General features: G+C 38.6%; 1 protein-coding gene across 8 annotated transcripts in view; it reads right to left on the bottom strand.

Annotated features, from left to right (window-relative positions):
- Positions 1 to 27,577, bottom strand: part of MLLT10 (MLLT10 histone lysine methyltransferase DOT1L cofactor) — a 141,181-nt gene that overhangs the window by 2,591 nt on the left and 111,013 nt on the right. For all 8 annotated transcript variants that reach the window (XM_071805213.1, XM_065829973.2, XM_071805212.1 and 5 more), the window contains 8 exons: positions 18,020 to 18,137; positions 16,590 to 16,662; positions 11,966 to 12,120; positions 9,992 to 10,180; positions 9,495 to 9,583; positions 9,008 to 9,369; positions 2,208 to 2,310; positions 1,223 to 1,435 (listed from right to left, as the gene is read on the bottom strand). In XM_071805213.1, the coding sequence (XP_071661314.1) occupies positions 1,223 to 1,435; positions 2,208 to 2,310; positions 9,008 to 9,369; positions 9,495 to 9,583; positions 9,992 to 10,180; positions 11,966 to 12,120; positions 16,590 to 16,662; positions 18,020 to 18,137 (1,302 nt within the window). The remainder of the gene's footprint in view (positions 1 to 1,222; positions 1,436 to 2,207; positions 2,311 to 9,007; positions 9,370 to 9,494; positions 9,584 to 9,991; positions 10,181 to 11,965; positions 12,121 to 16,589; positions 16,663 to 18,019; positions 18,138 to 27,577) is intronic.

The following is a 27,577-nucleotide window of genomic DNA, read 5'->3' as shown; positions in this document are numbered from 1 at the left end:
TTGTTCTGAATGCAGGGGAGGCACTGAGCATACCCCAGTGCCTGAGCACTTCTGCTCTGAGCGGTGACAGGAAGGGACCGTGACCGCACCAGAGTCCTGCTGTTCACATTGCGGTCACATCACAGCAACAGACTGAACTGGAAAGTGGCACCAACCACGTGCAAAGCTCAATAAAAGTACATGCTCATCTTTTCGAATGGAAGGGAGCTGTTTCCAGGAAAACTGTCTTGACAATTCATCATTTATGTTTTGTGTCTCACTTGATGTTTGGGAAGTACCACAAAAGCCCAGCTGCCCAAGTCCTCCTCCACCACTGTGCCCCTAAAGCAGCTGGAGGCTTTGGGGATGTGGAACTGAGGGAACCAATATCCAGCCCCAAACTCTTCCCACCTGCTGTTGCAGACAAGCTTCCCTTTTTTCACTACCACCGCCACTCTGTCTTCTCTTCTCTGAACTTTGTCTTCTTGCTCTACTCATCCTTTGTTTTTTACAAGTTCCACATGCTCCTTCCCTTCATCCTCTCTTCTCTTACAGGTATGACACTTAGAGAATGAAGTCTATTCTCTGACTCCTTGAAGAAAGAATTCCTGTCTTGGAGATGGCACTTATGGGCAAACACCCAAGACAACAGAACATCTTTGCCAGAAAAACGCATCTTGTTCCCTCATGTCTCTAGGCAAGGTTTTATTGCACTATCAAGCAAGGGAGTCGCTCAGCCTCCCCCTGTACAGCCTCATCTTCCCACACCAGAACCAAGACACACGCAGCTCATTCCCCTGATACTATTTCACCTTCCCAGCAACGGGCTCCTCAGCTCTCAGGTCACCAACTAATCTCTGCAGGTCCACAGCGCCTGGGGCCTGGCCAGGACGAACTCTTCAAGTAAGGTGACAAAAGGAATGATCTACAAAATAGCGGACAGAAAGCTGGGGAAGAAGGTGGGGTGAGGAGGACCAGGGCTGCAGTTGTAACTACAAGAAGACAACAAGGGCTCCTGATCCAGGAAAGTAGAGTTCTGCAGCCAACAGGTGAGGTGTGAGGGACACGGTCAGAGTTCCAAACCTCAGGAAGTACAGCCCAAGGCTGAAGAAAAATTAAAGAAAGAAAACGAAGAAAAAATACACCATCCTTGAGTTGTGAATAGAGCCACATAACTTGCTTCTTATATTTTAGTTACCTCATGGAGGTAGTACATTGCAAATGAGGTGAGAAATATACTTACTGTCACCTTCTGAGCTGTGTTATCTCCGTGAATTGTAAGGAATGGGTTGGTAGCAGCCGGATTAAGTGGTGAGGCCTGTGTGCCTGAAAGTAAGTTGTTGATGGGTATCTGTGCTCCTCCAGTGATCTGCAGCTGCTGTACTTCAGACTGATGGTGTTGGTGGTGGTGATGCTGTTGCTGTACTAATTGATACAAAAGGGCCTGATGTTGTTCCTGCAGTAATACGAGAGCAAGGAGGGGAAAAAAAAATAAAAATCAAGAATTAGTTACTGAACAATATTTCCTCCCCGGGTTCTTCCTTTTCCAAATCTTCAGGCAGTGCAACTCTTAACCCCATCCCAGCTGATTTAGGTCACACTAATGAAGTTCCACAAGGTTGTGGGAAAGGGAAGAAAGCGCTTAAAAATTCTCCTGCAATCAGTAGCTCAGCAGAAGTTCAGCTAAGCCTGCTGGCTTCATCAGGCTTCTATCAGAAGAAACATACCTGAGAAGAATATCAAATTGTGTTTGTTGAAGTACCAAAACTATACAACTAGCAATACAAATAGTTAAAGCAGTTACCTAATGGCCTATAGGAATAGTGCAAGGCAGAGCAAAGACAGCTCATGAGATGATACCCAAAATTCTTTTGCTAGGGTCCTTAGTGGAAGCTGGGAATCACTTAGGATATTGTCAGAATCCATATGTGGTCCCAAACTCTGCTGCCCACAGCTGACACTGAGACAAGCCACCATGTCCACACAAGACAAAACGGGACTGAAGACACTAGGGAACAATTTTTTCCAGCAATATATACAGCCCAATAATATCCCGTAACGTAGCACGACTATCATCCAAAAAGTGTGAAGAAACTGAAAAACTCCAAGATTATCAAAACCTGTAGTATCAAGTTAAACAGAGTTCTAATATTTGTATTAGGCTAATAAGTTTATCCCTGCCTTAAGATACAATCGAGGAATAAATCATAATTAACTGGAAAACTTACTGATGTGAGTTGCTGGGTACTTAGTAATTGCTGAAATTGCTGGTGCTGTTGATGGAGCAGAAGTTGTCTCTGTTGGTCAGGAAGTAATCCTAGTCCCGAGGCACTGTGGGGTTTGACAGGGTAATACTGTAGTTTATATAAAGTATGAGAACTTTTTACTTCAGCTTTCCATTGAAACAAAGAAAAGATGCATAGAAATAGGCAATTCCTATTTAGCATTTACTCACAGAATCACAGAAGCATTTAGGTTGGAGAAGACTTTTAAGACTGAGTCCAACCACTAACCTAACAACGCAGAGTCCACCATTAAACCATGATTGCATATTGTCAAATATTTAATACTGTCTGTCCAGTTGCACTGTTTAATACATACCTGGATGTTACCACCACCCTCCCCAGTCTCATTTATGCTGAGCAACAGCAACATCTTGCCTGTAACATAAGTCTACTATGTGCATATTATTTTAAACTCAGACAATAATTAGCATTTCTACATTTTTTCAAATACTTTACACAGAAAGGTGGGATTTTATAAGACAGCTCTTACCAACCTTTAACACTTAGTTAACTAGCGTTTACTTTGCCTTGGTTTCCTTCTAATTCTCACCTTTTGCTACATTCAGATCTCACTCTTGCCGGTCTGTCCTCCGGCGCAGCCTTGCAGCCCCGCGGGGGCCAGCTGACGCTGCCAGGGAACGAGCCCGCCCGCTGCTGACCTTGCCCACTGCTGAGCGCCCAGTCCCTCTTTCCACGCTCACATAAAATTTTCTGCAGCTATTTAGGAAATGGGTCAGGGAACTGATCCAGCTGACAACTGGTCTGGAAATAAAGGGTTTCTTCAGCTACGCCAGTTCACTGCAAGACCAACAGCATGAGCAAGGGTGGGTTTGGAACAGGAGACCAGGAAGACAGCTGGATTTACTCTTTCGGTACCGATGTTAGCTTTTACTAGTTTAAAATGCCCACTGAATTACTGAGGTGTAGTTACACGATAGGTTTACCCTGCTATTGAAAGGTTAAGTATTCCCCTTTCAGCGGTACATTCATGTCCCCTCCCCTCACACTAGCTCTTGCACAATGAGCTGCATGTTGTGGGAATGGAGCTAAAACCTAAGCCAACAAAAAACACACCGAATTATCTATGGACGTAGATGAGGTTATTGTGTGAACGTACAACCACTAGTACCAGCACTAAGGTGTGCGTAGGATGACCAGACTGCTAGCTGCAATTGGTAGTAAGGAATTAAACTAGCTTAAATCAGCCACCAATCCACAGTTAGGCTGCAATCACTGCAGCTCTTCAGGACATAATATTTATCTTGCTTCCCTATGGCAGCCGGCATACTGTAACCCAGCTCTGCCATCACTTTGACATTTACTTGTTTTTAACCAGGAAGTATGAAAATACCCACAGCATCACCATTCTCTGCTGCTGGGACAGAACAAGCAACGCATACACTTTGTTTCATATTTCATTGGATGGCCTCCATGCTATAGGAAACGCATGATGGGCTGTACTTACTACTTCCTATGGGGAATGGGAAATCTATGTCTCTGGGAAGTTTATGGGGACAGACGGGATCCACCCAAGGGTTCTGAGGGAGCTGGCAGAGGTGCTTGCCAAGGCACATTCCATTATCTATCAGCAGTCCTGGCTAACCAGGGAGGACCCAGGTGACTGGAGGTTAGCAAATGTGACACCTGTCTACAAGAAGGGCCAGAAGGAGGATCTGGGGAACTACAGGGCTGTCAGTCTGACCTCGGTGCCAGGAAAGGTCACAGAGCAGAACATCTTGAGTGTCATCATGCGGCACATAAAGGACAACCAAGTGATTAGGCCCAGTCAGCATGGGCTTATGAAAGGCAGGTCCTGCTTGACTAACCTGATCGTCTACAACAAGGTGACCTGCTTAGTGGATGAAGGGAAGGCTGTGAATGTTGTGTACCTGGACTTCAGCAAAGCCTTTGACACCCTTTCCCACAGCATTCTTCTGGAGAAGCTGGCAGCTCATGGCCTAGATGAGTGTACTCTGCCATGGGTAAAGAACTGGCTGGAGGGCCGGGACCAAAGAGTTGTGGTGAACGGAGCTAAATCCAGTTGGCGGCCAGTCATGAGTTGTGTTCCCCATGGCTCAGTACTGAGCCCAGTCCTGTTTAATCTTTTTATTGATCATCTGGATGAGGGGATCGAGTGCACCCACTGTAAGTTTGCAGATGACACCAAGTTGGGCGGGAGTTTTGATCTGTTGGAGGGTAGGAAGGCTCTTCAGAGGGATCTCGGCCAGCAGGATCACTGGACTGAGGCCAACTGTCTGAGGTTCAACAAGGCCAAGTGCTGGGTCCTGTACTTCGGTTACAACAACCCCAGGCAGCGCTACGGGCTCGGGGAAGAGTGGCTGGAAAGCTACCTGGAGGAAAAGGACCCAGGGGTATTGGTCAATAGCCAGCTAAACGTGAGCCAGCAGTGTGCCCAGGTGGCCAAAAAGGCCAACAGCATCCTGGCTTGTATCAGAGACAGTGTGGCCAGCAGGACTAGGGAAGTGATTGTGCCACTGTACTCAGCACTGGTGAGGCCCCACCTTGTGTTCAGTTCTGGCCTCCTCGTCATAAGAAAGACATTGAGGCACTAGAGAGAGTTCAGAGCAGGGTGATGAAGCTGATGAGCGGCCCGGAGCCAAGTCTGATGAAGAGCGGCTGAGGGAACTGGGGTTGTTTATCCTGGAGAAAAGGAGGCTGAGGGGAGACCTTATGGCTGTCTACAACTACCTGAAAGGAGGTTGTAGCATGGAGGTTGCTGGTCTCTTCTCCCAAGTAGTGAGTGACAGGATGAGAGGAAATGGCCTCAAGTTGCGCCAGAGGAGGTTTAGATTGGACATTAGGAAAAACTTCTTGACTGAAAGGGTTGTCAGGCATTGGAACAGCCTGCCCAGGGAAGTGGTTGATTCACCATCCCCGGAGGTGTTTAAAAGACATGTAGATGTGGCACTTAAGGACATGGTTTAGTGGGACTTGGCAGTGTTAGGTTTAAGGTTGAACTTGATGACCATAAAGGTCTTTTCCAACCTAAATGATTCTATGATTTCCCATCATCTACTTCACAGCATTCATTACTATCACTTCCACCAGTCTCCTGGTTGTTAAACCCCTTGCCAATGGTCTTTTTCCATAGCCTAGAAGTCGATTCTACTGACCTTGTCCTCTGCAAGCCATTTTGCCTCTAATTATTCTTGCTGTACTGTCTTTTCCCTTGTATTATAACCTTTTCTGAAACTACGTAATCAGAACTGCACATAATATTACAGGTGCACACATGCCAGAACGCAAAATGGGTAACACCATTCTATTTGTTTCCCAAGAACTGCTAGCAATGGTCATTTGATTGTTGATGAAAGCAGAGATGACACTTCACCATCGAAGGAAACTCCTATATTTTCTTCCTGAGCTGCAAGAGCAAAACTGAGGCCTAACATAAGCTAGAACTGTTCATGTATTAGACTTTCAAACTATGACACTCATCAGTTAATTGTAATTCCTTCAAACATCTTTAAATTCGATTGTATCAAAAGTATTTGTAACAACTGCAGAAACCAAGTACCTTCAGTGTGACTAATATTACCATTATTTCCTTATTCTCTTTTTATCTCACTTTTTCTATATCCTTCTATACTGGAATGAGTCTTTTCCACTGTTTGCCTTTTTTTTTTCTTTTTCATTCTTTTATCCCATTCTTTCTTTTTTCCTATATCATGTTTTACCTTTGCATTTCGTTTTTCTGCTTTCTCCCTTTATCTGCTCTGCCTTCCCCTGTTGTTCTGCATTGGCCCTTGAAAGAAAATACCCTCAGCCCACAGCTGAGATCTAAGTGTCTAGAAACAAAACCCAACTGCAGAAGACAAAACGCTGCAGCTCCCAAGCTTCCCAGAAGAGGCAGTTCACTGGATTTCACCACAGAGCTTTCTCCAAACCAGATCAGCTTGGAATGTGAATTTAATCCTTTTTAGCTTCTCATTAAAAGGTATATGATCAGCCTGAAAGTCTCCATCCCACAATCTTCTCTGGTTGCGAGAATGTAAAGAAACAATCCTATCTTTTTCCTCAAATCACTTCATCTCCTAGTTGCTAGCCATCTGTATTAAGCCATCTTTTTCCCAGAAAAGGATTGAGTATTTTTCTCTGCCGAATGAATGTAGCCTCTTTTACCTACAATCTGAAACTCTCAAACAGCTGTGTGCAAATCATTGTTTTCTCACCTCTTTATGTTCCACAGTTAGAGAGTTCCTGTGAATAAGGACAATATGCATTAAGAAGTCTTCATGTGTTGGTGAATAATCTCGCTATTTTACACATGAAACTCTCTGAACAGATTCTGAAGCTTGGGAAGTTACTGTAAGCAGCAACTTGCAGGGACATCTGAGAAGTCTTTTAATTACAGAACAAAACATCGAAGTTAGAAAGCCAGGCTGAGTTCTCATGTGGCTTTCCATCATCCTGCGAATACTGATTTAAACCACTTCCCGGTTCGATCACCGCTGTGACAAACCTGCACGCCTGCCCGTGCTTGTTACCGCTTAACCCTCCCCTGACGCAGTTCAGAGAGCGGTGATACCGAGAGGAATTTAACATTAAAGACATAGTCAACTAGTTGCCACCGAAACAGCGCCGAATTCAAGAGCGGCAGGAACAAGCGATGTCTCCATTTCAGAACCAGAAAGCTCAACCAGTGGAAAATACTTTTATGATTTTGCTTGGTATTTTTTTCTTTTTTTTTTTTTTTCCTTCAAAGTCATTCCAGAGCCTCTTCACAACTTACTTCCGGTAACAGAAAAATGTTTTCACATTTTTCAGAGAGACGTTTGTAATGGAAGAAACAGGAATGAGGAATGCACACGTCACTACCAAAATCATGTCAGCGCTAATGAGCATTAGTGCTTGCTCAGCCGGAATTTTTTTTCTCTAAATATGCAACCAGAAGAACTGAAAACTCGGAGAAAATGGGGGCAATTTTGAAATACCTCAAAAGGAAGGGGACCCACCAAATCATCTGGATGAGCTCAATAAAGCAGATAATTGTGTGAAAAGTGCACTTTTACATTTAATATAAACATTACTTTTAAATTAGTATTATTGAGGGAGCAGTGCAGAAAGGGATCATGGAGGAATAGAAATAGAGAAATGGAAATGCTGGCAGAATTGCACATCGTAAGAGTGTTGTAGCAGAAAATAGGGAATCACTGGAGTATTCCAGACTACTCTAAAAGTTAGAATGAGAGCTAATGAACAGGACACTAATTGCAATATTCTACATGAACTGGAGTTGTCTACTACTAGGCTACCCACTCAACAGTTACAGTAGTTAAGATGGATATTAAAAAAAGAGACAAAATGACTTCTGCAATATAAAGAGTCAGAAAGAAAGAATCTGTGTATTAACAAAAACATGAGAAAACAGCAACACGACCAGTGTATTTTGGTATTATGTGGAAGTGGAAAGCGTTATACAACTGGTTAATGTTATTGATTTTGTCCAGTATTTCTCACTCCTCCTCACACTTTTCGGGAGAGTGTTTTCTGCACACCTTTGATACTCAGGAAAGAAGGTAACTTTTCATTAACAAAATGTCTTTTGTTTAAATGCTGAAATGTTATGTTTGGATATTATATAAACCATGAAAAATATAACCTTCTTAGTAAAAATATAATAGTACATCAAAACAAGAGGATACACTTGGAAATTATCAGGTTTCATGAGCCTATTGAAGTAATACCACACAATAATACAGTACATGAATATTCAGGAGCTGCCAAACCAACAGTGAGGAGAAAAAACATGCAAAAAGAAGCTACAAAACTAGGGATCCCTTGCACCATTCCAACCACATATGCCTTTTTTGGTAGGTAATCCACCCCAGTCTCCAAAAATAAACTCCACTTAAAGACAAGTAATCCACTGCCTATTTGCAGGCATTTCTTTCCACATAGAACCATAGTTCTCCTTCCTAAGAGAAGGACACTACAAGGGGTGGGGGGAAGGGGAGCGGGCAGAAGGAGTGAAACCGGGCTCTGCTCTACCCCAAAACCCTTCCAGACCGAGCAGTCCATTCCCCTTCCTGGAAAGCCACAGTCTCCCGTTCTCACCCATTCGCCTGGCAGCTCAAGCAGCAGCAGTTTAGGCTGCTGAGGATACCAGGTTTTGGGGAAGGGCTGTCATGAACGCTCAAGCGTGGATCTTTTTATGCACTTAAAAATCCACAGGCACACCACTTGAGAAAGTAATTTTGTTGTCTTTGGAATCAGACACAGAGAACTGAAAACCCTATGCAACTGTATTACTACTCTGGTTAGTTATGCCTATTACATCTTTAATTACATGACTGTATACTGTTCTCCTTCTCCCCCTCCCTCCCCCTTCTCACTGCAACAAATGGTAGCTTTTCCGGTGCTACTTTAATCCTGGAAGAACAATTGGCAGGACAAAGAATTTGTTTTCTGAACTTAAAAAAAGAGCTGAAGCAGATTTACATAATCACGTTCATTTGGGAATGTGACTTGATTAAAAACCAGGAAAAAATGGACACTAGGATTCCCAAAAGCTAAACAGAAAACATATTTTCTTTAACTTGACTATTCGTGCTTCCATTAAATGCCTTCTTACTTTCATTCCCAGACTGGAAGCAGAACCTAGTTTGACAATTACAGGCTACGGAAGAAACAGTACCTTTTGAAGACAAGAGTTAAAAATATAGCTAAACTGAAGAACAGCAGGCACTACCAAGGAAAACATAAAACCAGCGAATTCTTACCTGTTATTTAAGGTGGTTGGCAGAGGATGCGTTGCATTGGGTGGCACGGTTGCATGAGTGAGAGGAGAAGGGTTCTGTGATATTGTTGCTGGGGTCTGAATTACCCCATTTAAAGCCCCTACAATCCCATTGATTGCCAGCTGGCTGGCTGGCAGCGCTCCAATTATTCCACCCACACCAGGCACTGCAGGAATGGTGGAGGTTACAGTCTGCATACCACTAGCGAGTGCCCCCACTGTCACACCATTGACCTGTTGAACTCCCGTGACTCCCGAGCCTTGCTGAGCTGGACTCTGCCCAGCAGGTGGTGGAGTGGAAAGAGCTGATGAACTGCTGGTGCTTTGTCCGCTGGAGGTTATCTCCTGGTGTAAAAACAAACAACAAAACCTCCTCAGCTGCATAAAATTTCATGTAACAGCACAATGCAAGGACTATGATGAGTTAACTTGTAACAAGTTTAAGTTTAGAAGAAACAAATTAAAATTACCTGATTTAATACAGGAAGCGAATTGTCCGGTAAAAAACTGTTTCCCAGATGAGGGCTTTTACTGCTGTTCAAGGAATCAGTGCTAGGTGCTAAAGTAATTATTTCAAAAAACACATAGTGGTTAAATTTCTGTAACATGTAAAAAGGCTTAGAATAATTATTTGAAAATAATGTCAAAGGAAAACACCAAAAATGTAAAGTCAACCTTAAAATCATTGCTTAATAGTAAAATATCAACTAAGTAATTGGTGAATCAATAGATTCAAACAGATGTGCTCCAGACTGAAGTAAAAAAGGAACTACACTGAAACAAGTAGTAACAGTTCATTTAAATCTTCCAATTGACTTTTAAACATTTAAACACACTTACAAATACTTAGTCTGTATTCATCCTACAGGTATATACATCTCCCACCAATGGCACACATGGATGAAACCGACATTTCATATAAACACTTTCTAATTACTTTGACACTTTAAAACTCTCCTCTGCTTACCTGCTTGTACTGGAAAGGTGTGCACTTGATGGGAAGGGCTGGGATTTGAAGTTATCGTTGGAAAGGGCACCGAAAGCTGTGCATTGAGTAGCTGAAGACGCTCCTTTTTGGCAGTCAGATTCTTTATCTGTTCTTCTAACCGCCTATTCTCAACCTGAAGTTGGTGTAACGATTTAAGCATTCCTAAAACTAAGGTAAAAATGTGTATGTTATCTTTCACGTCTACATTCAAAGAAAAAACAACATCATTTAAAAAAAATTTCTGTATTACAATTTAAGACTAGCATTAAGTCATATGTGAAAATATAAATAAAATTATTACTTAAAGATACATTACAGAAACTTGACGTTAAGGGAAAAGATTTAGGACTAATTTTGTGTAATTTGATGTGCAGAAAAAAAGTACATAGCATGTGATAGTAATTTTGCAATATATCTACCCCTGGCTTAAATACAGATAAAGTCACATCATTAGGGCCGACATTCATTTTGAGCAAACAGCAGTACATGATAATTTATCCCCAAAGCAGAATATAAAAATAGTATTATTTTAGTAGCATGGGTTAATTGCATAGTTGGGAAAAATCTATTTCAGCTGCAGTACTAGGAATCTTAAACATTATCAAAACAAAGTTTGACAAATATGCATTCAACTAACAAGAGAGCAAACCAACAGCATCTGTGAAAAAACAAGCAAGTTTGCAAGAAGGGAGGTTTCCTGCTGTAACGCCCTGTGCAGCGAGTGACGCTGCCAACCGCACCCCGGCGATGTGCGGGTCCCCCAGCAGGGCGCACTGTGTGAGCGCCACTCCCGCCGCCCCGCCGCACAACACCGGCCAGCGCCGGGGCTGCCCTCATCTCTACCGAGCTCAGTTCTCTCCAACTCCGATTTGGTTGCAGAACTTGGATTTCCCAACTAGTACCACAGTGTGACTGTAAAGCCACAGGGATAGCCATTTTTTTAAATTCTAAATTGTATTTGTTTAACATGACCTCTGGGCCTACTACAGACATAAGTCTGCTGGTGCAGGCACATCTGGTCATTTCCCAAGGATTTAGCTTTTATCCCTCCTCTTCAAGAACATACAAAGGAACCCTCAGTGAGCCCAAATGAGATGCAATAAGACTTAGCTAAACCTGTCCTCCAGCTATCATGTTTAAAGGATTATCCCTGCATGAATTTCCTCACAATTAGCATTTTTGTCAGGATACCATTCATAAAAATACCAACTAGATACCATTTTACACTACCAGTAAGAAGAATAATATGTTCAATAAAATATAACACAAACCCCAACCTGGTTTAAAATAATAATTATAATAATAATGTATTCAATCATTGTCTTTGATACTGATACATTGTTGAATATGGAGATCCAAGTGAGCTACTCATCATTCTTGTATTATTCCACTCTCTTAAACATAACTTGAGAAAATAATTATTTGCTTGCTTAGAGAATTTAATGAGAAGTGCACAACATCATAAAGATATGAAAGCCCAGCAGGACACCTGCCTAACATTTCTAAGTATTTTTTTTTTTAAACCAGCAAAAGAAGTAGACAGTTTAGAATTTAAAAAATGACAAATGTAACAATAAAAAAATGATTATGCCAATTTATGTCACACAATATAAAGCAAACTGGGGAACTGTGCTATACTATTTACAGTAGTAGATCTAAGAGTCTAAAATTCATTTCCAAACTCTGCAACCGAGCAGCTGGATCTGCAACTCACTTCCTCTTGCATGACACAATTTCCCCACCCATAAAAATGCAGATAATTATAGAGAATGCTTTTGTAATCTGGTGAAGCCATGTGCTGCATTAAGAACTATATGATACAATTATGCACTACAGTTGTATTTCTATTCACAGCAGAAAATAAGTTCTTTAAAAATTCTTGGACAAGCACTGAATACAGTTCTGAACGACACCGTCAACAAACTCAGTAATAAACGTAACGTGAGTACTTACTGTCACTAGGGGTGCCTTGCTCCAACAAAAACTGCTGTCCTTCACTCCATTGCCTCTCCAGAAGTTGTTCGATGCTGGCTGCTACTGGCGGCAAATTTTCCCCACAACTGTTCCCTGATTGATCATAGCGAATCTGCAAGCTGCTTACAGGGGATCTGTTAAAAATACGGCAATTTGTTGTTTTAAAGAAAAGGAAGGAAATGCGTCAGTAAAAGGCTGTCGAAGTTTCTTACCTCATGTCAGCTCTTAGAACCTACATATCTTACACTTCCAGGACTAAGTTATTTCATTAAAATCATTAAGAACTCCTGATGCTCACTGCCAACACTTGAATAAAAGAACGACGTAATATTTCACAGCATGAGAATTTATACTGAGAAAACACATAACCTCTTCTTGTGTACAGGCTAACATAATAACTAACCGACAAACAGCATTGGATTGAATGATACAACTCACAACTTTCCCACAGGAAACTGGGAAAACAAAAACAATGTAATAAAGTCAGCACAGTAATAGTACTTCCACATAGAAAGGCCATACATACATAATTCCACTGCCTAACCTGTTCTAAAAAGAATAATGTAAAACCAGATTTTTGAGGGACTATGTGAAAATACTATTTCATGAGGGACACAATTAAAGTTAAAATTATCCTCTGCTTGTCCTGTGCACACTTCCTTTTTCACTCATGAGCACACATAGTTCACAGAATAATCCCTTTGCCACATGCCTTTTCTCATTCAGGAGAAAATTAAACACTCAACACAGAGCCACTAAGAAAGCTGGGTAACCCTCAGGTCCTGTGAGTACACTTATTTTGCACTGGATGGGTAAAATGTAACCTGCAAGCAAAACCAGATGCTCAACGTATTTCTGACTCTGGCCTCACGGATGTATGGTCCCAATCCTCATTTAGGACCAACACCAACTCTCACTACAAGGCTGGTTGGTGGGTGGTTTTTTGCTCGTGGTTTGGTTTGGGGGATTTTTGTGGGGAGTTTGATTTGATTTGTTTGTTTTTGAATGATTAGTTTTTTGGGGTTTGTTTGTTTTTTAATCAACTCCAGATTCAGATTCTTATACGTTAGCTATTACTGGAAGTAATAACTATTGGTGCCATCACCGGATCACGGCTGTACTGTTCTACACGTAGTACAAACTTACTAACAAGAGCACCATAGTTCCAGTACAAGACAACATGTAGGGCTCAGGAAATCAGTGTGTTAATTATGATTAGCATAAAAAGCAGTGGTCACAGCACATGAGCTACCTAATGACTGTCAAGCATTTTTTGTAGGCACCCAAGCAAAGCTATTTTTATGAGAAAAGGTTTTAAGCAGGTGACTTAAGAGCTCTGTAAGTATTTATAAATAATTTGTCTTTTCCATACAGGATGAAAGAAGAAAAACACTTGTTCAAACAAAAATCACTGATGAATGGGTAACCAAGGTAGTGTTTTTTGACGAGAGATGACAACTCAACAGCATTTAACAGTTCAGCACAGGCATTGCCAAAACAGCCTTAAAACTAGCTGTTTACACGATGTGCTGAAGTGATGAGAAGGAAGGTTTATGCAGAAACATTCTGAACAGATGTACCACAATCCACACAAACAATGCACTAAGAAAAAAAAGGGAGGGGGGAAGGAAACAAATACATAAAACCACCACACACACCCCCACTCCCCCCGACAAGTTCTTTTTCTGCATTCATGCTTTCAAAGGGCACATAACCCTGCTCTAACAGACTGCACCATTTGAATTATAAATCACCAACAAAATTCTTGTTGGGCTTAGGACTGTTTCCTATCAATTTCACAAAGGTAGAGTCAAAGCAACACATGACAGTATAGCCTCTGCAATTCTTCTCTGGAAGCCTGTACAGAAGGGGGAAAAAAAAATAATCTAGATTTCCCTGTATTGTGACATTAGTGAATCCATCCTCATCGCAGCTGAACCCCTGCCTCATCCGTTAGACATGATACAGTTCCTGCATACCTGAATCTTTATTCCAAATAGTATTTGATCAGAGTTTCCAATAGGATTATAAATGTGCTGTGTGCACAGGCCCGATGCTGTCACTGAGGTGGGAATCCCTTGTTTCACACATTGCTTACTTTCACAACTGGTTTTTGTATAATTTTGGGGTAGAGTTACTCATATTCTTACAGTATTAATTGTAAGCAATACTGAATTTAGATACAAGAATACATGTATATTTCAAAGCAGGTGCTACATAACACATTTTTAAATCTAAGGTTAAATATGGGGTAAAAAAAGTTTAAGTGCTACCTCAAGAAAAGCAGCAATTCCTTTGCAAAATGGAAATAGCTCACATACACTAGGTATATTTATATTTCTGATATATATTAAAACTTTAAATATGATGGTTTAAGCATCAATCACTGTGGTTACACGGGGGTACAAAGATATAGCAATATGAATTGGAAGTGACCGTACACCTCATGAGCCACATGTCTTCTCCGAAGAGCTGCAATCAGCTGCATCATGAACAGCAAACAATTGTTCCTGTATGTGTTTTTATTTTAAGCAACTATTTGAAAATTACACAGTTCTTTCGGAGAACTGTGTTATTTATGAATCTCACAAGCTTCAAAGGGAAGAGAGTCAGAACTTGCAGAAAAATAATTTTATTAGATAAAGCTGGTAACATTCAGAGTTGCAAAGTTTTCAGAGAGCAGACTTTTGAAGTTAATTTTTTATTCACTATAAGCCATATTTTAAGAAATCAGAGCTATTTAACTGGGCAAGGTGAGAAGTTACCTGCACATTTTAGAAACGTCAACATATGTGTGATCTTTCTTGTCACACAAATCAAGGGTGAAATTTGCTGACTACCAAAATGAATTGAATGGGTAAGTTTCCTAAATTTTTTCCATGCTAGGTATTTCAGACTAAGTTTTTCCTTCTGTCAATGCTGGAATTGCAGCGGTGATTTCTCTCATTCTCTCACTCCCCCCGACACTTTTTTTTGGCTTGTTTTTGAAAAACTCTACTGCCAAGCAAAAGCTGCCTGCTCTTTGGCACGTGACACAGCTTCCATCCACTGAAGGAAGCTCTGCAATTGTGAGATTTGAGCATTAGGCCATACATACACTGACAAAACACTTTGCAGAAGCCTCATATTTAACAAGTTTAGCCTCCCAAATATCCTGCCTAAAGAGAGCCTCAACACAACTATGCCCTACTGCAAATTGTACAAAGGCAAGGCCTTTGCATATTAACTAAGGCGGCATTAAAACTTGTAATTACCACAACACATATGCATAAGAGGACTGCTTAATATATAATTAATACATATAGCTCTGGAATTTCCTAATAGTTGAGCGTTTCCCTTGGCAAAATTCTCTTAACTTACTTGTCTGTGTATACATAGACATGTTCCTTATTTATATAAAAATGTGTATGTAAAAAATGTGTATGTAAAAATATATGTATTTATACTGAGAACACAGTTTAAGCTGATTTGCATATTCTCTGTTGGTTTAGAATCAACATATATTGGAAAGCTTAAAAGTCAGTTCATGACTAAGTAATAACACCTTACTATTACAATGGATATTCTCACCTCATTCAACAAGAAGTCTTTTGATTAATTAAGGAATATAATACAAGATCAACAACACCAGGCATGCACATTAAATTATCTAATTTGGAGAGATTTGTTATAAATTACTGTAATAAACACATGCTGTAACAATCTAATTCATTGTTTACAGTGCTGAATCTGTGTAACTACGATTTTTCAGCTACTCTAAAATCTTTTTCAAGATAAAATCCCCATGGTTAGTCCCCAAGTAAAAAAAATACAGTAATAACACTATAAAATCTAATTCATATGGGATCCAGTATGGAAAAGAAAATCCTTTAAAAACAAAGAGCTACTTAAAATACACAGAAAATATTATGTAAGTATTTAAAACACAATATAGAAATTTTAACAGTAATTATTTAAAACAAAATAATGTGATACATATCCAGCAAAAAGTCTTATGTCAAACTTCTGTAGTCATTGTGAATTGCTGCAGAACAAAAAAAGTACTTTTTTTTTTTTTTCCATAAAGAATTGTTGTATATTTTGAAGTGGTGAGGGAAAGGGAAGAAAATATCTGTTTGAAATTTTTACTGATATTTACCTTCTCAGAGTATCTTATTCTTGTGACCGTTGTAGTCTTTAAGTCTATGGGATTTTGGAATTTTTGCAAATGTGACTAAAAATACGATGTTAAAAAAACTCAAGAGATAAGCAGTACACGTGGATAAAATGATAGATAAATCCCTCTAAGGCAAGTCTCCATTTCTTAAGTCAAGTCCTTCATTTGTAAAACTAATTTCAGTTGATATACAAGTAAATTTCAGCACATTTTTAGCTATCTGGATGTACCAGGATTTAAGACTGATGTATCTACATAAAAATAAATTTATGTATATGTGTGTATATATACATATATACACACCCCTCTCTCTCTCTCTCTCACACACATATATATATATATAATGCGCTTTTAAAACACTTATGTATTATTAGTAAAAAGACACTAAAGTTTCCAAACCTTAAAACATTTCCTCTGCCTGCGCTCCCCAATGTAAATAACGCTTACCGTGGTGAGAGGCTTCCTCTGGGTGAACCTCCTCTGCCAACAAGGCTGCGGCTGTTATCTCCGAGATCTTGATCTGCAGTGTAAATATTTCACAGCTGATAAATCGACTCTTTTTAGATAAGAGTTTTAAAGCTGATGTAGATATTTTAAAAATACCTTAAATCTCAACTTCTATCTGCAGTTACTGCTGGAGAGCGAATACGTAACTACTTTAAGATTGCTGAACTGTAGCATGTAAGGTGTTGTCCTTACACACTTCTGAGGCTGTACCAGGCCATGGATTATGTTCACTTCTTTCATTCCTTTCAGTTTTACAGCACAGAAGCGTGGTTTGCATTTGCAGTACCCTCCCCTCAGCCACTTTTAATTTCTACGGTGAAAGTAATGAATCACAGCTGTGGACAGCTAATCTGTATGCTTATCACAGCAAATCCTGATGCTCTGTATTTTTTTAACACTTTGCATCCCAAAACAACTCATAAAATATATAACGTATTAAACTTACTGCTGCCATCTAACAAGCACACATTATTCTGCAAATTTACTGAAAACTTTATGAAAGTGTATAATTCACTAATTCCTATTTATAAGCAGAAGCATAGGAAAGTCCCTTGCTAAAAAGGTAGTAAAACAAACAAAAAAGGCCTCATTAAATATACGAAAACGTTTTGCTTGGAAGGACTCAAAAGGGTTATTTTCCCTATGGCCTCTCAATAAAATAACCCTATCTGCCCCCTTCAAGGTTGCCCTCCCCCTATTCTGAGTCAAGCGACCTCCGACCCCGTGGAGGGCAAAGACATGACTGATCCATTCTTGGTAAACTGCTAAACTCCTTCCCTGCCCCCAAAGAGGCACGACTGCCACGACATGTCAACAAATCCTTACGGGGGAATGAAACAAAGCAAAGCCAGCGGCTCATTAAAACTGCAGAGAGGCAATGCTACAAAATGCCAATCGGTAAATATTCACAAGATTATTAAATGCTGCAGAAGTTCTCTAACGGGATCTCTTTCACACAAAGTTGGGTGTAATGCAATTTCATGAATTATGCAAATCAAGGTTTAAACTATTCACGACAAAACCCAGAGCTGTGTTACTCTGGTTGCAAAGAGCTCGGAACTGAACACATCAATCACAGAAGTCACAGGAGACATTGTTGCATTCCTGCCTGCTGATGGCTCTGCTTAAACATTTACATTTCAGACACTAAAAAAATAAAAAGTTTTTAAAAAAGAAAAAAAAAAAGGGAGGAAGAAAACCTGTGCTCTTCTGCAGGACAACTGAGAATTTACTTTCAACACAGAACAACTTTATACAGACATTTAATAACCCAATGCTGAGCAGAGTTCAAAAATAAAATTTAACTATCTTTTTCAAAAATACTTCAGTCTGTAAAGCTGCATATCTGTTCCCAGCAGCGGGAAGCTTACCTGCTTGGCTGTTCTCAGACTGAGCTATAAGTGCTGCCATTGCCGAGCTGGGATTGAGCCTATTGCCGTACATGTGGGGTGGGGGCAGGCTGAGAGAAGATCCAGGTAGGGTGTTTGCCTGCAAGACACCAATTAAAACTTCAATCCTAAATGCTAAATATATTTTAAATAAGCCTTCCTAATGCAGAGTTATTAATTTTTTTAGGTGATTTTTTTTTTAATGGAATGTATTTAAAAGAAAAAAAAATATTATTTTCCATTTGTGAGTACAGAAATAGAATTGCAGTACTTGGAAAAATATGTCAGGCTTTAAAGTGTGTTTTACTTGTCACTGGCAAGATTTGTTAATAAAAAACCTCTAATAAAAAAATTACTGCAGCAAACATTAAAAATACCTAAAGTGCATTTTTAAACAAGCAGCATGTAACAGGATGGGCAGACTTCCTTGCAGTCCCGAAATATGCACTCAATGCTAGGACTTCATAGCATGGCAACCATGTGGTTATCCTACTAATTATTTAATCTTATTAAACCATTTACAAAATAAGGGCAGGTAGACAACAGATGTCTCACAAATGCTTGGGTTCCTTACATCACGAGCCGGCTGTGGAGGTCAAAAGGTCCAACTTTCAGCTCCATAGTTTAACTACACAGAGCCATATTTCCTTTGCCCTACTCCGTCATTAGTAAAACCTGCACACTATTTGGTTACTTCCTATTTTGATAGACTTGGAAGCCTGGTGTTTTTTTGTTTTGTTTTGTTTTTATTTTAAAGAACGCAAACAGCCATTACAAGTATGTTTTCTATACAATAGGGGGCTCGCCAAATCACAGCTTTGCCCTGACCCCATATAAGGAACTGTATTTTTGGCAGTTGGCCAGTTCTACTTATTGAAGAGCTCCCAAAGTTTGTGTTCATTCATGTTGCTAACCACAATTCTGAAGCTCTCTGCTGGGACTTGTGCCAAACAAGTGAAAATGAACCCTTAAACAGACGAAGCTAAGGAGGCTGGCCAAAATCTTGCATAATCCAACGCAATAAAAATACCTTCCTCCTTAGCTGCTTACACTTTTTCCCTTTCGAAGAAAAGATTTGTGTCAAATGCTGAGTTGCAGAGACAGGCAATCAAAGAAAAAAAAAGGCAAGGCTGCTTACTAAAAAGGCATTTTTCTACCTGATAAAAAATATTTCAGAACAAAGAAAAGATTGCTGTATGGGGGGTGGGGGAACACCAGTGACACACAACCTGTGTGATCATTGGTTTTAAAATGGATATTTTAAGAAAATGTAAACAACCTTTCCAAAGAAAACTACTTCTTTTTTTTTTTTTTTTTTTTTGGGGGGGGGCGCGGGCAAGGTGAACAGTAAGGAAGTCAATTTGTGGGACATTTTGACATGTGTAACTGCACACAAGAGACAGGGTAAACATACTGGTTATTACAGCAAAATATTACAGAGTATAAACCATGTCTCTGGAAAGAATCACACACTACCATTAAGTTTTGGCTTTCAGCCAACATATTAAACTTGATGAATGGACTTTTATGAATTCACACAACTGTTTTCAATGATGCTTTATTTACTATATACTGGTGAGAAATTGTGCCCGATACTTACATTCTTCTACTGTCACAAAGTTAGAAAAAGCCACATGTCATAACTTACAATGATGAGGTTTTTTTCACTTTTCAGTTTAAAGGTATGTGCAAGATTGCTAGATATGGAACCGCGGTTTCATGTCAAACCTGGCTGTTATTTCTTTTATTTTTAAGGAATTGCATGTCTTTAGTAGAATTAATCTGAATTATTTGTAAGTCTTAAAAATAATGCAGGTATTTCCACCTGCCCAGGTGTAACAACTTCCAGAAATACAGTACATATTAGTACTGAGACACTTACTGATGAAGTCAGCAATAGTGCACAACTCCTGCTATTTTCCTTAATAAACACCTATAGCATAATTACAACTCAACTACTATCATTTACTAGCAACCTTCAGCTGTTTTCCACTCAAAACCAAAACAAACTTCAAAACCTCAAAAACAATTGTTTTTTTGTCAAATTCTCTCACTGAAGAAACCTTATAGAATGGAATATTACGAGATTCTACCGTTATTTGCTCCCATATCTAAGAGACAAGACTAGCAAAATAAAAAACACTATGTACTTTATTTAAATAAATTGGTTGAAGTTATGAATTCTAGTAATAGAGTTTGTTACACCTTTTTTGGTTTTAAACTGTAAGCACCAGGCCTTATTTCTGTTTATTTTTAGAATATTTCTGTATTTCTTAATTCTAGTAAGTGTTCTGATTACCTTTAACACAGAAGCTGCTATACTTACTCTGTGTAATTCACTGCTTAAAACTGTGCAATAGCAACTATGTATTGATTATGGCAGGGCAGCTATAATCAGCAAGGAGAACACATGTTTATTTGACTGAAACGTGCCCAAATAGCTGTAAGAACTTTCCAGAAGTATCTAAGTATCTTGAAAGGAGTTGCTGAAGTCTGTTGAGTAACCATCACATCACAAAACAAAAGACATCAAAGGAATTAAACAATGTTTGCTAAGTGGGCTGATAGATCAAAAGACTTAGCATGATTTAAACAGTATCTAAGAACTTGAGTTTTTTCACAAGTGGTGGTTCACCCTAAACTTAACCCGTTTATACTTTAAAATAATAGTAAAGGTGTCCTACAACAAGCTGAAACTACAAAAGTTCTAGTGTCTCCATGTATCCCATGCAACTCTCAAAGGAAAAAAGTCACATCAGTAAAATTGTTCAAGTAAGTTGGAGGTAAATAAAAAACTTTTAAAGTACTTTTTAAAAACGTCAATGTAAAATGACAATAACAACGATTTGTGAAGCCTTATTATGTATGTGACAACTCCATCAGAAAGGAAAGTAGAGGAGGTGGAGGAGTGCTACATTATTTAAAGGTGAAATAGGAGCTTCATGTTTCACTCACAGTCGAAACAAGCTGTAGCAAGCATTTATTAAAAATGCGCAATCATCCTGTCAATATATATTAAGGTCACAGGACTGAAACATGTTCTAAAATGCAGAACTTTAAAAGCTGTAGTATTCTTTATTTCAATTGATTCTATTTCAACAGTCAACGCAATACATGATCAAAATGTATGGACCAATAAAATAATCAGACTACTAAGTATTTCTTTTGAAAAGGCAGCAAATTTTCCTGAAAATATTTTAGCCAAAGGATTTAAGCCCATCTAGAGGTACATAATACACTGCTTTCTTTTATGGCATGTTCAATAAATCAGTAACACAATAAGCAGCAGAGCAGCACAGAAGGAGCATACACTGTAATGCAGAGAATGCCCGAATGCAATAAGAATTAATGACTGATATTTGATTGATGCTTAAAAACACTTCCTCTAGAGCAAGAAAGTGCACGCAAGTATATTCTTCTAATGAAAGAACTAGATTTGCAAGTTAACTGAATTTAACTCGTATATATAAATATCCTCTGAAATACTTAAAATAGTTTCGTAATTGTTTGCATGACTCTGAAATGGTATTTTACTGTAATAGTATGACTATAAAGTTTCCCAAGTTGACAACTATTTGCATTCATGACTGGCCATTTAGTTAAATTTCCAGGAAAAACAAGTTTCTTCATTTCAAAAGTTACATGTTCTTTAAGAAAAGAAAAATAAATAAAAAGGGAGAAAAGTGAGACTATACTTAGCTGTTTACAAGTAGATCAGGTTTCAAAAATTTGAGAACCTTTGAGCATACCTATTCCCCTCTTCCTTTCAAATTTTATGCTATGAAATATTTTCTGATAACAGGCCTCATTTCTGTCTCAGCTCCACACCAGTAAGGTTTTAATACTCAGCGTGTGATGAGAGATGAAACCAAGTGTGAACAACTTTGGGGTCCCATGAGTAGGCTGACTGTTGAAGCTGTCAGGTTCAATTGCATCATTCCACATTATTCAATGCCCCAAACTGCTCCCTAATTGTTAGGGGCTTAACATATTCAAAACCATTGTTTAGGCTAATGCTGAAATGCCTACAGTTGAGTTTCCGTAAAGAAAGGGGAGGGATTTAATTGTAGTTAAACCATTTCTGAACTCTCCTCTTTTCATGATAGGACAACAAGGATGGCCAGAACAACCAATTCCAAGACAGCTTCTTAATCAGTTTATATCCAATCAACAACCCTTTTCCCCTCTGCTTTAAAAATAGTCATTGCTGTATTGTAGCTTTTTGTTATATTATGATGCTTTACAATTAGTGACAAATTACCTAATTACCTACTTCAGACAATTTCTGTTTGTCAACAACTATTTCAAAGGTTATTTTTATTTCTTGTTTAAAATAAAAATAGATCATTGCTCCCACACTGTCTGTATCCCTTGAAGTATGAGTGCCAGATTAATGTGGTTGGGGTCATACCACTTACCAATCATACTAGGTTCTTCATCACAGCATGATGCTGTGACAGAAAGCGTAAAACTACCCCTTGTTCCAATTAACACAAAGTAAAGAAATCAACAGCACTAGGAATCACCAGCACCTACTTCTTATGGCCAACTACTACTGAAAAGAGTCTAAAAAATGTGATGCAGATGAAGTTTAAAGCTAAATTTCCTGTGAGCCACACTGCTGAGAAGATGTTACTAATGCTTTCCATGCAATTGTCCAGCTTCATGAAATATGGAAGGAAACTCAAGCACTAGACCAAATATTAACATCAGCTTACTTCATGTGGAAGGCATCTTAAACTGATGTATTTTGGTCAATGGCAAGCAACATTTATCTGAACAATCTACTATTGAAAATAACATCGAATTGCAACCTGCAGTGCAATTATATGAGCTTAGATATTCAAACATATTAATGCCGTGTACATTGTGATAATCAAAAATTGATCATATAGATACATATATAAATTAACTGCTTTTTTGGAGAAGTTAAAAGAGCTGCATATCAAGTAATAGCAGCAAAAGCAACCTGGGGCCTTATCTTTCCTACCTTAACTTGAACAAGTGAAGTGATTTTTATCTCTGGAATTTTTAAGGCTAGGTACACTATGGAGGGCACACAACATTAGGCTCTTCTTGAGTATTCAATGCAGCGGGAAGAACGTGCTATTGCTTCCTTTTATTCTTTCAGTATTTCTGGTACCTTCTTTAACTTCAATTAGGAGACATGGGGGGAGCCACTGCTGCACACCACCACTTCCCTTCTCGGAATTCTGTTCGCTGTTCACCTGGGATGGCAACACGCACCTACATACGAGTGAGTGGCCAGACTGCAGCAATACATCAAATTTCTAGAAAGCCCAAGACGAAAGTTCTGCCACATCAACAGCTTTTCATGCATCACTTGCTGCAACACAACTCTTGAGTATTTTCACCACAAACATGGAATTTGCTTAGAGATCTTATCTACACCTTGTTTCCAACTAAAAAAAATTCCAAATTCCTGATTATTTTCCTATATGCTAAGAAATACAAATTGAATTGAAGACAACACAAAAATCCTTAATAAAATACGGTTTCTACATTTTTTCTGAAACCATTATCGGACTTCTCAAAACAACTACCACAAAACAAATAATACTAACATGCAGCATGCTAAACTCTATTTACCTATTTTAATTGAACTGATATTTTCATTTACACCTTTTTAATTTGTAGTTTGGCTTTCAATTCATTTTCAAGCAAACGATATTGACTTCTTAACTAAAACAGCCTGCAGCACTATCAATGACTGAAAGCAGAAAGTGTTCTTTTTACAGCTAACCTCACCTCACCTGCTGTCGTACATACATCACCAATGTGAATGAATCCCAAACATCCATTGGAGCCTTTGACTCATTCATTCTACAAATGCAATATGCGGACTGAAAAGATAACCCATTACATGCTGCCACTATCATCATCTAAGTTTAAAAGTTTGGGATTTTTTAAAACAGAATCAATGTGCAGTTTTACAACAAATGTTTTCACTAACTGGCTGCAATTAAATAATTAACTGAAAAGCTTAACTGGGAGGCTGGAAAAGTTCAAATGGAATCAGAAAAATGTGATGTCTCAGAAGAAAAAAAAAAACAACTTTTCAATCAAAAAATATTAATTACACATGTACAAATTAAATATGTCAGGAAAACTGTATACATTACATGTAAAATCATCCTATGGACACATTATTCACATCATTACCACTTTTTATGTTACTAGCAAAAATTAATACTTTGAACTCCTAGCTGTGATGAAGACTCTTGCTTATGAACAAGCAAATAATCAAATATTGTCTTTAAGAATCAATTTTTTGATTAAATGTACAAACAAATCCTTCAATTAAATGAAATCATCTAACCTTTCAACAGCAGCATTCAAGTATTTTCCAAGAAGGACATGAATGAATGTAACTGGGAAACACAGTGGGATTTGAAAGGCAAAATGAAAAATTAATGGCACACCTACAGAAACTAATTTATACCTCTGCCCAGTGTACAACAAGGGCACATCAAGTCATTAAAAACCACACGGGTAGAAGGCCTATCTTCCAATAATGTGAAAAAGCTATAACCTCAACTGTACTATCAGTTTACTCACACCCTCCATGTTAACTAAGCTGCATATTCTATAAAATTTAACCAATTAAAAGTTATTTATTTACAAACTAGACACCAAAAAGAAACTTGTACAAAACCTGACTAGCATGCTACCTCATTAAGAAGTCTCTTTTGTTTGTTTTTTTCTTAAAAAGGAGGATTTACAGAGAGATAAGACCCTGGGATTCCTCCACCTCCCCCCTGCAAACCTATCTGGAAACAGAGCTATCATTTCGACACAAATCGCTTTTACCTCAAGTTCCTCCTCAGTCCTTTCCATCTACCTCTCTCTTCATTGCATTTAACCTGTGTGTGCTCTACATAGAAAATGGAAACAATATCTTACCTAAGAATCTGTTTTCCTTAAGAACATCAACCTACATATCAGAAATCACAATTTCGCTCTCATATTGACTAGCAGAAAGAACGACACGATTAGGAAACAAACCCAGTATATCCATAAATGAATCTATTTTCTTCACATAAGTATTCCAAAGAAAGCCAGCCACTTGTAATATGGCAAACACTGGATTTGAGAGAAAAGTAACTACTGCCAAGATCATCTATAATTTCAAAAATAGCAATAATAAGGAACCAGCCGCTTACTCACATTGACATTTAAACTTTCTAAATAAACATCAATAGTCTTCGCTACTTAAGCGATGAAACAAACACCTCCAGTAGCAAAATTACTGCTGTGTAAAAATGCTTGCAAGATTCTCAACATTTTATACAAGGTCTATAAGGACACTGCCTCAGCAAAGAACTTTGCACCTTGGAACAAAGCACACACCATGTAAACTTGAAATGTTTTTCAAGTCAAACCTAAACATTTGGTTTTATCTAAATATTTTTGTTTATCCTTTCCACTGCATACAGACTAGAAAATTTCACATTTTTCACATTCAATACCCTTACTATTGTCTCAGGCAGCTAAAATGAAGTAGCTACACTCAGTTCAAGGAAGAGGTCAGTGTGCCTCAGTTGCCTGGAGACTGATGGTTGCTACAGCAGCACCAGATAAGCCAAGCTAAATAAGCTTCAGCTTGAAGGCAGAAAACATTTATTGCTAGACGGAAACGTTGATGCAGTTGTCTCAGCATGCAGCACTGCACAAAATCATGCAACTGCCTTTCACACTACCTGTATATTGCGTGAGTCTATGCAAAAACAATCTTACTGAAGGAAGAGGAAAATGCAAAAAGAAAATATTTTTAATTGGGCTAAATACTAGATTACTTGCAACTATGATTCCTTTGTTCTTCTACTTGAGTCACATGTTAGAAGGAATTTTCCCTCTGGCTGTAAATTCTTCCTCTTTGCTGCTCTCCTCCACCTCCACCCCCACCCCAAAAATCCTCAGTCAGATTGAATGAGAAGAAAATCAGATTTTTACCCATTTTGCCTAGAAGTAACAAGGAATTAAAAGAGCTTTTAAGAGACAAACAAGAAAATTTAGATGGAAAAACCTTTACTAGTATGGTTCTTGTACATTTTTCATTTTCTAAGACGCTTAAATTTCAGTGCCTGTGACAGAAATAGTGTTCAGTGACTTTGCAAGGAAAGTCACTGGTTTGCATTGGTATCTTACACCACAACACCAAAGCCCTCTCTGTCTACAGCATACTGAGGGATGCATTCAGCACACTTTCTAAATCTGCCAGCACTGGCAATTTCCTGTGGCAGTGAGTTCCATGGATGAGCAACATATTCTAATAAGAGTGATTTCTTTCTGTTCTAGATTGCTGGCTTTTCCTCTTATATATTTTCTTTTTCTTTTTTTTTTTTTTTAAGTTATAATGACAACAGAGTAATTCCAGCATCCAAACAGTCTGTGATCCATGCTGCTGGTTTACCTTTGACCCAGTGGGTAGGAACTTCTTTTGAGAGATCTTATCATCAAGAGGTGTTTTGATAGTCACATAAAATATGTTAATCGGTTTTCACATATCCACCATTTCTATTGATTAGAGAATTCCAGCACCACAGTAAGGATACAATTTCCTTTTTCTGGAAGCATGCTGCTTAAACTGTGCAATATCATGATCTCCAGATGTTTTATTATTCTCTTTTTAATTATCACTCATATTAAAGGTAATGCGAATCATCTTTAGAAAGACGAATGCAGAAAATACAAACAAATTGACCACAAATTCGTAAAGCTTGCTTATGCTTATGTTGGATCTTAAAGACAAAAAAAAAAGACGACACCACCACCATACACTGTATGGCAATGTATAAACTGAACTTACAAAAAATTAACTAATAGAACTTACAAAACATACTGTTAATCTGCAGGAAAGATCACCTAGTTCTAGATCAAATCAAATTAATTAGTATTGGTGAAAGGAAAAGACTGGTATGACCATGATCAGCAGGGGATGCATATTTTGGAGAAATTTAGCAATACATTAACATACTGTCATAAGTGCTGTCTATGCTTTACATAAATTACCGATTTCTAAGGGGTAAGAGGTGTCACCACAAGGCACCCACCCATTACTAGCTTTGCAGACAACCAGTAGAAATCTATACTATCTTCATAAGAGCTATCCTAGCATTCAACATCTCAACTATTTTTATATTAAGAAACAGACTTCCGGAAGTGACCTGATTAAAAAAAAAAAAAAAAAAAACAAAAAACAAAAAACATAAGAAGAGCGCAAGGGTCTTCTCTAGTTATGGAAATCATCTCTGATTACATGTCTTACGTAATTTACCATAATTAGGATAAGTTACTTTGCAGTGCAAGAAAGGATTATTGTTTAAGTAAGTTTTTTGAGATAATTTCAAAGTCTCTACTTTTAAGGCTTAAGATATTCTGATCTAAAAGTGTCTGCAGCAGAATTATACTAAATTCTTCACCTCAGCCACCAGACATGGTTGTGACGTGCACCTCTGGGAGCAGAGCAGGAAGCTCACTCAACAACCAACCATCTAGCGCAGGTTACCCAAACTCTGA

This window comes from Patagioenas fasciata, chromosome 2 (assembly GCF_037038585.1).
Source record: "Patagioenas fasciata isolate bPatFas1 chromosome 2, bPatFas1.hap1, whole genome shotgun sequence".
Lineage (NCBI taxonomy): Eukaryota > Metazoa > Chordata > Aves > Columbiformes > Columbidae > Patagioenas > Patagioenas fasciata.
The sequence above is the reverse complement of the archived record's forward strand: the minus strand, read 5'-3'. Positions and strand labels throughout refer to the sequence as shown.